Here is a 9,162-nt window from a genome sequence, read left to right on the forward strand (position 1 = left end):
AACTTTTTTAATGCAGGGGTTTTCAGACTTTTTGATAACAAGGACCTTAAAATAATTAATTTCACACACAAAGACCCATTTATGCTGTGTATAAAAATATAGAAATTTTGAAGACAGTACGTTAAAACAGTGCGGTCAATTTCCAACCAGTCTTTAGAAAGTACGGAGCCTCGCACATGACATGCAGAAAAAAAAAGAAGTAAATTTTGCGTACAATTTACTAATTTGTTCCCTCGGTTTACTAAATTGTGCACACAATTTACTAATTCATTCCCTAGTTTTAAGTAAATTTTGCGCTCAAGATAATAATTTGTTCCCTCGTTTTAAGTAAATTGTGTACACTAAATAATAATTTGTTCTACTTCCTGTCCGTATTCTCATAAACAGCTGTAGATGCCTCTCACTTAAAACAATTCCATGCAATGCTGCATGGCTTTCGAGAATGTCTCTATAACCCATTCCCAACTCAAAATAAATCTTAATTAAAGTGTCTGTTCATAACATAACATGTTGATGAGAATGCGGATAGGAAGTAGAATGAATTATTATTTTTTTATATTACTTAAAATTATTTTACTTAAAATGAGGGAACGAATGATTATATTGAGCGCATGATTTACTTAAAAAGAAGGAAAAAATTAGTAAATCGTGCACAAAAATGACTTTTTTTCCCCCTGCACGTCATGTGTGGGGCTCTGTAAGAAAGTACAAAATGAGAAAAAACTTAATTTAATTCAATGTGTATATTATTTGAAAATTTGTGTTACTGTATTATATTATATTATATTATATTATATTATATTATATAGAGATAATATTATCTTGTTTTAAAGATGTTTTGATGTTTTTACTAGAAATCACTTGATAAAGTGCTGCCTTGAAAAAGTAGAATTTTGATAACGTATGAATTTGCATTCAAAATTTTCAACTGTGCAAAAAATGCATTAAACATATTTAATTAATATCTTAATATGTTAACTTTGACAGTCCCATAAATTTTACGTTGTTAAGAAAAACGTATCTTTGGATGCTTTTGGCCCTTTACGTCGCCATGGGGTGAAACTGAGGTGTAAAGAACTCAATGCATATTAGCAACATACTAAATCAACTAGTTACCACACTGATTTTTAACCATTTTGACCATTTTTTGTGTAACCCATGTTTAATACTTATAACAGGTGAGTGACGGCAGTCTGACTGTGCAGGCCATCACACGGGAGGACCGGGGGGCCTACAGCTGCCGTGCCCACAGTGACCAGGGGGAGGTGCTACACACCACCCGCCTTCTGGTGCAAGGTGAGCATCCACAGATTGCGATGTCTGTGTAGCAACACATATACATTTATTTTCCTTCTCCAGCAAAGAGATACATACACAACAAACAGGCTCATCTATACACAAAAAAAAAGCCTTTCAGTTCTGATAGTTGGGAGAAGCCAGCACATGTCCTTCACTAGTAATATTTGTCCTTTTACTTGCTACTGTGGTCATGGCATCCCGTCAATACTAGGTGCAAAGATGCAAATCCCTTGGTGATCCCTGGTTAATTAGTCTCTTTCAGTGAAACTGTGTATGGACACATCAGTGTTGTCAAAGTCTTGCCTTTACGTCTCGTCACTCTAAGAACATCTGCCGCAGTCAATACGCTCAGTCCGCTCCATCTGCATGGATCACTTCCTGTCACTCAGCTCCTAATGGAGCCTTCCAGTAGAAGCTGTTTACAGCCCTACTCGGAGCGATGGAGGTGATATACTGCAGGTTTACAGTTACCGCTCATGCCTTGTACACACTCCCTCACCTTCAGAGTGGCTTGTTTATTTATTCACCTGTAGTTCACATGAGGGTCTTATATATCTTTCTCATAACTGCTAATTTACACCCTTATGAAAAGATCAGCTAGCATTAATTTCTACACTGGTCAGGCTAATCTCTCCAGCTGTGCTCAATATACCAAAGTAGGCAATCGAAAGTGAGAAAATTTATTATGAATTCAAACATATCTGACAGTTCTGATCATAATATCTGAGCTATACTATTAGCGTTCAATTAATAATTCTATGTTTTTAATTTTAATCAGCAATTTTCTTTCAGTTTTCGTTCTGTGGACCAGCATCTATTTTCGCCACATAAGGGGTTCAATCATATTTGTGACATGAAAATTAATAATTATGACAAAGTAAAAATTGAGATACTATGTCATATTATTATGAGATAAAGTAGAAATTTAGAAATTATGAGATACTCATTATGACATAAAAAGACAAAATGTCAAAAGTATACTATGAATAATAACTATGACTTTTTAATCTCAATTTTGACTTTTTATCCCATGACATAAAAAGTCATAATTATGACGTTGTAGTTGGGACATAAAAAGTCAAAAGTATGAGATATTAAGTCATACAGTAATCATGACATATGACATAAATATGTTGTATAAAATATGTTTACTTTTGACTAAAATTTGAAAGATCTCATACTTTTGATATAAATGTTGAAAATTGATAGTTAAAATAATGACATAACTGACTTATCTCAATTTTGACTTTTTGTTATGATTTCTACTTTTTATCTCATAATTATGACTTAGTTTGTCATAGACTTTTTATCTTATAATTATTACTTAGTATATCATAATTTTGACTTTTTTCTTATAATTACAGTATGACTCAGTATGTCATAGTTTTGACTCAGTATCTCATAATTTATATATTTAATCTCATAATTATGACACTTTATCTCATAACTGACTTTTTATGTCATAATTATGATTTACCAAGGCATTTTTTCTTGTCAGTGTCAGAAATGGGCTTCCATACCTTTTGGCCTGGCTGTTGAAAGTTAAAATATAATGATTTAAAGGGAAAAAAATTCCGCCATCGACAAGCTGGTCCATTTAAGCCATGGATCAAATGTCACCTGGAAAAAGATCTGCCTGTCTTGTCTCCTCCATGAGGGATATGAGGGGATCTGTTTGATAAGTGTGTGAGTTTCATGCACAAGCAAACAGAATAATCGTTGTTCGCTCTGATTCAGCACCTGGTACTGGTACCACAGTCTCTCCCCATATGGCCTCCGCATTAGTTCAGAATGATGAAGTGGTTCAGTTTATTATCCATGGGCTGTGTACAGTATGACAGCAAACATGAGCAAGCTGCCTGTCACTGGCTTTGTGGCTTTCACTGCAATCAGATTTATGGCAGTGGAGCATGGTTGTGAGCACAGAGCAGCACGCTAGCACACAGCCTGCACTGGGAAACAAAATTTAGAGGATGCTTGTGATCACAGAGCACCAGAAAACATACAGGATACGTGGAGCTTCTTGTCCATACTCCTTAAATTACCTGCTAAGTGCTGGCTGATATATAGTGAATATTAACAATATATTTGTGATGATTTCCTGGTGATCTAAAATGAATGTCTTGAATATCACAATAATTTTAATGCAGGGCTTTAAAAACAATTTAATATTTTTCCCCAAATTAGTGAAGGCTATATCATTTCATGCATGAAGACCAATTTATGCTGTGTGTACAATAATACGATTGAAATTATGAAGAGATCTTTTTTCTGCCTATCATTAAAGTAATGTTTTTTTTTTATGATTTTTATTAGTATTTAAAATAAGGCTGTCAATAGAATGATAAGAGTGATTTATCTCATGATTTAATAAATATCTTGGTAGCTTTGATAACCCTAAAAAAACACCCTAAAACACATCGATGACCACTGTTTTAAGCCATAAATACTGAAACAAAACTGAATCCAAACTGAATATCTGATCATCTGGCATATTGAGATATATATTTTAGCTCTATCCTCTGCCCTACCTGAAGGTTGGAGTGATTTAGAAGAGGATCGTCTGCCCTCATCTGAGTACCAACGAGTCAGATGGAGACACATATGAACTGTGCCGAGCCAAAATTGCCTTGGCCATAGGCTGTTTTGTTTAGTAAACTAGCAATATTGTTTTTACAAAAAGCAATATTCTCATGAAGCCTCTGGAGAGGCACTCTAGTTAAAACCTGCTTCAATAACATGAGCGCAAGCAATGCCAGGGATATTTTTAGACGCTTTCAAGTGATGCCTTTTGCGATTTCATTTTAATAAGCAAAGCTGCGCTACTGTCAGTAATCCCCTTAGATGCAGTGTCATTTACTGCACATTAAGGAAACATCCAGGAAGCTCTCAGCATAGTCCACACATTAAGATTAGAAGATATTTCACAGCTAGTCATGGGTTTGTTTGTGCTAAGAGCAGCATTCATGCTGTATCTTTCTGCAGAGCTCCCACAAATCTCACAGCGGTCCGAGTGTCACGACAGTATTCCTGCCTACCCACACGTCTAATTAAAAGTCTATTGGCAATTTCAGTGACAGCCTCATGTGGGAAGGATAATATTCTCTGTGGGAAGGCCTGACAGTAGTATCCTTGCTGTCTTTATTAGACAGGTTTATATACATGGAGGAGAATTAGGATAATTGCAAGGAATACCACATCTGTGGCATGCAGTTGATTACCACAGACAATAATTCCTTTCCCTTGTGTACATAAACAAAAATGAAATGTATTTGCAGTAAATACACTAAGAAACAAAAAGCTTGTTAACATTGAGTTTACACTCATTTAGACAACCTGTTTCTTCAGTTGCTCATAAATGTCATATGAATATAGAATATAATACTAAAGAGGTTTGGGTTGTGTTCCACAGTTTGGTTTATGTATGTTAATTTGGTCTGCTCTTAAAGTTCTGTTCTTTCAGTTCTTGTTTCCTCTTCCTTTTTGTTTTCTGGTGCTGTCACTGATTTATTGTTTTGTTTAATTAGTCTTATGTTGTAATTGGTTCTTGATTATTCTTGTTATCTTGCTCAGAACCAGAGAGCAAATGGAAGGGGAAGCAGAAACTAAAAAAAAAAAAAACAGGACACTTAAGACAAAACAAGTGATAAACCAAAACATGAAACAAGTAAGAAATCCCACACACCTATAACAACTAGCTTCACATTTCTGATTTAAAATGCTCAGTCCTGTGTTCTTAAAAATCTATTTTAGATGTAGAATATTTGTAAGCATCCAAACTGTCTGTTCATCTTGCCAGCCAAAGCTTATGTTAAGAAGATGAAATTGAGCTGAATGCTAGTTAGTTGCCATCAGTTTAAATATTTAATAATATATGAAAGCCTGTTTCCACCTTAGAGAAAAAATATATATTTATATCTCACTAATGTGCCTTTATTTTTAAGACCTGTAACTTTATATATCATAATTGGGACTTTATCTCACAAATGTGACCCTGGACCACAAAACCAGTCTTAAGTAGCATGAGTATATTTGTAGCAATAGCCAAAAATACATTGTATGGGTCAAAATGATCGATTTTTCTTTTATGCCAAAAATCATTAGGATATTAAGTAAAGATTATGTTCCATGAAGATATTTTGTAAATTTCGTAAATATATCAAAACTTCATTTTTGATTAGTAATATGCATTGCTAAGAACTTCATTTGTACAACTTTAAAGGCGATTTTCTCAATATTTTGATTTTTTTTGCACCCTCAGATTCCAGATTTTCAAATAGTTGTATCTCGGCCAAATATTGTCCTATTGTAAGCTTATTTATTCAGCTTTCATTAGATGTATAAATCTCAATTTTGAAAAATTGACACTTAAGACTGGTTTTGTGGTCCAGGGTCACAAATATATCCATATCTCATAAACATCAACGTTTTATCTTACAGATGTGTCTTTCCCATACTGTAAATGCAGGTTTTCTATCTCATAAATGCAAATTCATATCTCACAAATGTAAATTTACTTGCAACTACATCTTGTAATTGCAAATTTTTATATCTTACAAATGTGTGTTTTTCTCACTCTGCAATTACGACTGTACAATTGCGGTTTTCTCGTTATTGTGACTTTATATCTAACAGTTGCAATTTTATTTCTTATAATTGCGACTTTATATCTCAGAGCTGTGACTTTATATCTCAAAAAATTCTTATAATTTCTTCCCTCACAATTTCAACTTTACTTATAGCTCTTATTAGTCTAAACAATAACTCAAATTTTTCTGTTTTGATTTTTCTTTACTTGTCTGTCTATAACATTTGTCGCTGTTTGCCTCCACCAGGTCCTCCATACATCTTGTCACCACCTGAGAACATCACTGTTAACATATCCCAGAATGCCCAATTTACGTGCCAAGCAGAGGCGTATCCTGGCAACCTGACGTACACCTGGTACTGGGAGGAGGACAACGTCTACTTCAAGAAGTAAAGTTATGATCGAGTTCACTACTGTGTCAAGTCTCAGATTCTTGAATATAGAAGCTGCTGTGTGTGTGTCTGTCGGTTTTAGATTAGAGCCACATATATTTTTAGGCCCAGAATCCCTGAATCTCAAGCCTTCTACAGCTGCATTAAGGCAAATGTTAGCGCACAGCAGGTTTTTATGCCGGGATGGGAACATCTTGTGACACTGTGCTTGTGTCATCACATGCCTAAAAAAGCATGCTGATCATCTGAAGCAGAGCCAGAAGCTGTTCTGACTCCCCCAAGCCTTGGCCGTATTGACCCTCTATAAGCAGGGCTGTAGTCTGTTCCTCTCTGTGGAAACAGGCCAGAATAACGTTTCGAAATAACGTTTTCCGGTACTCTTGAACTGTGAGGGGCGGACCGATGTTCATGGGAATATTCAGACTGCTGGCCAACTTACCACTTTGTGTAAAAACACTTTAGTGGACATTGATATTTGTAAAATTAACCATAAGAATCAACATTTTATTTACTGAGAAGTGATTATATTTGTCTGCAGTTATACATACATCCTCAGGGTTGTAGATTATAAAGCAAGGGTCTTTAACAGGGGTCTAAAGCAGTACTGCAGGGGGTTTGCCACATCATCTGATCTCAAATTATTATTTTTATTTTTTTTCTGTGTGTATAAATAGAGTTTGTTAAAGAAAAAAAATATGAATGCTGAATGCCATTTCCCATCAATTATAACATAATTAAAACGTTTTTTTTTAATATCTGTATCTTATAGATGTCTTTATTTTTCATAACTGACTTTATATCTCATAATTTTGACTTTATGCTTCACAAATTTGTCTTTATTTCATAATTGCAATTTTATATCTAAAAAATGTATCTAGTTCCCATAATTGCAACTACATTATGCAATTGCAACTTTTAATTTCTTACAAATGTATACATTTTTCTCTCAGAATTTCTCTCATATCTCATAATTGTGACTTTCTCATAATTGTGCTTTTTTTATCTAACAATTGTCATTCTCATAACTTTGACTTTGTCTCACAATTGCAATTTTATTTCTTATAATTGTGACTTTATGCTCACAGTTTTGACTGTCTCAAAATTTCAATCTCGTATTTGTGACTCTTATAACTATGACAAATGCAATTTTATTAAATTGCTACTTTTTTATATCATATTTGTGACTTTATATCTCACAATTGCAATTTTATTTATCACATTTGCGGCTTTATATCAAATTTTTCAAAATGTCATACTTGTGACTTTTTCTTAATTGCACCCTTTTCCCCCGGTTTCACAGACAAGGCTTAAGCCTAGTCACACTAAAATGCATGTCTGAGCTGTTTTAACTGAAAGAAACTTGCATTGACATATTTTAAAATACATCAGTGCCATTGTTTTGTCTCAAGATGCACACCAGTAATGTTTTTTTTTTCTAAGGAACGCTTATACAAGATACTTAAATGTCCTAATTGAACTATGGCCTAAACCTGGCATAGTCTAAGCCCTGACTGTGAAACCTGGCCCTAATCTCACAATAGTAGCTTTAATTCTTGTATTTGTGACTTTAACAGTTTTGATGTTTATTTTTCACAAAAAAAGTATAATGTTCATTTAAAACTTTCTCACAATTACCTTTATTATTCACTCTAAGGCAGAAACAGACTGCCATAATAACGAGACATTGTATCAGCCTCAATTCTTCTCTGTGTACAAACACATTTAATAATTTAATTTTCTTCAAACAGATCATCTCTTTTCTCTTCCCTGCAGTGATCTGAAGCTCCGTGTTCGCATCTTTATTGACGGAACCCTTATTATCTACAGAGTGAAGCCAGAGGATGCTGGGAAATACACCTGCAGCCCTAGTAACAGCCTGGGCATCTCCCCCTCTGCTTCAGCTTACCTGACCGTGCAATGTGAGTTTCACCTTCAACCTCTTAAAGAGCCTGCAGCACCAGGCCTGCATTTGAAATCTCAGTTTATGTCCTGTGTGCCTTTGAGGTGTTTTATGTCAAGTATACTATCATCAGAGTGGGGTAATTGGTGTCTGTCACGTACAGGGGCAGAGCTATTTACACCCTTTGAGATGCCGTGGTGGCTGCCAGGCATCTGAGATGTTCTAGTTGCTGCCGCTCTCTGGAGGGTTTGATAGCTCACTTCCATCTGCACCAGGACTCTTGTTGTGCTGCAGGAAGTGGTGGATAAGCCCTGAGTCTGAGCTGCCTCTGTGTCTATCTGTCTCTCGGATAGAAAGACAGAGTGGAGAAGGCTTACTTCCATGAAAAATTGGAATCATGACAGTTATAAATGACAGCCAAGAGTTGTCACTGAAGCAACTTTAATTAATTATTATAAAACAAATACTTCCAACTCTGAATTCTGATTGGAAGCTGCTGTAACACAGACAATATACACAGATGTGAATGCACATCAATGTTCCAAGCCTACAGTATCACCTACAGTTAAGCTAATAAAATATATATATTAATTCATTTAAGTTATCATAATTAAGAAATATAATTATTTGTATTGACATCCTTGTCACAGCATAATCAACATTTTCTGTTTCTGTGTTTTTAATTAATTTTGAGTACCGTATATAATATCATTTTATATATATATAGTTTTATTTGTTATATTATATTATATTAATTACATAATTATGAAATATAATTATTTGTACTGACAACCTTGTTACCGCATAATAAATATTTACACACACACACACACACACACACACAGAGAGAGAGACAAACATATAGGATTACAAGTGCATTATTAAATTTTTTGCATGTTTCTTTTCTCTATATTATATTATATTATATTATATTATATTATATTATATTATTATATATATATATATATATATATATATATCTC

At 34.3% G+C, this 9,162-nt stretch overlaps 1 protein-coding gene across 3 annotated transcripts in view; it reads left to right on the top strand.

Annotated features, from left to right (window-relative positions):
- The window catches only part of igsf9ba (immunoglobulin superfamily, member 9Ba), a 76,666-nt gene that overhangs the window by 43,233 nt on the left and 24,271 nt on the right, over positions 1–9,162 (top strand). For all 3 annotated transcript variants that reach the window (XM_016501349.1, XM_016501350.1, XM_016501351.1), the window contains exons 5-7: positions 1,179–1,296; positions 6,135–6,276; positions 8,053–8,198. In XM_016501349.1, the coding sequence (XP_016356835.1) occupies positions 1,179–1,296; positions 6,135–6,276; positions 8,053–8,198 (406 nt within the window). The remainder of the gene's footprint in view (positions 1–1,178; positions 1,297–6,134; positions 6,277–8,052; positions 8,199–9,162) is intronic.

Source organism: Sinocyclocheilus anshuiensis, unplaced genomic scaffold (assembly GCF_001515605.1).
Source record: "Sinocyclocheilus anshuiensis isolate Anshui unplaced genomic scaffold, SAMN03320099.WGS_v1.1 scaffold891, whole genome shotgun sequence".
Lineage (NCBI taxonomy): Eukaryota > Metazoa > Chordata > Actinopteri > Cypriniformes > Cyprinidae > Sinocyclocheilus > Sinocyclocheilus anshuiensis.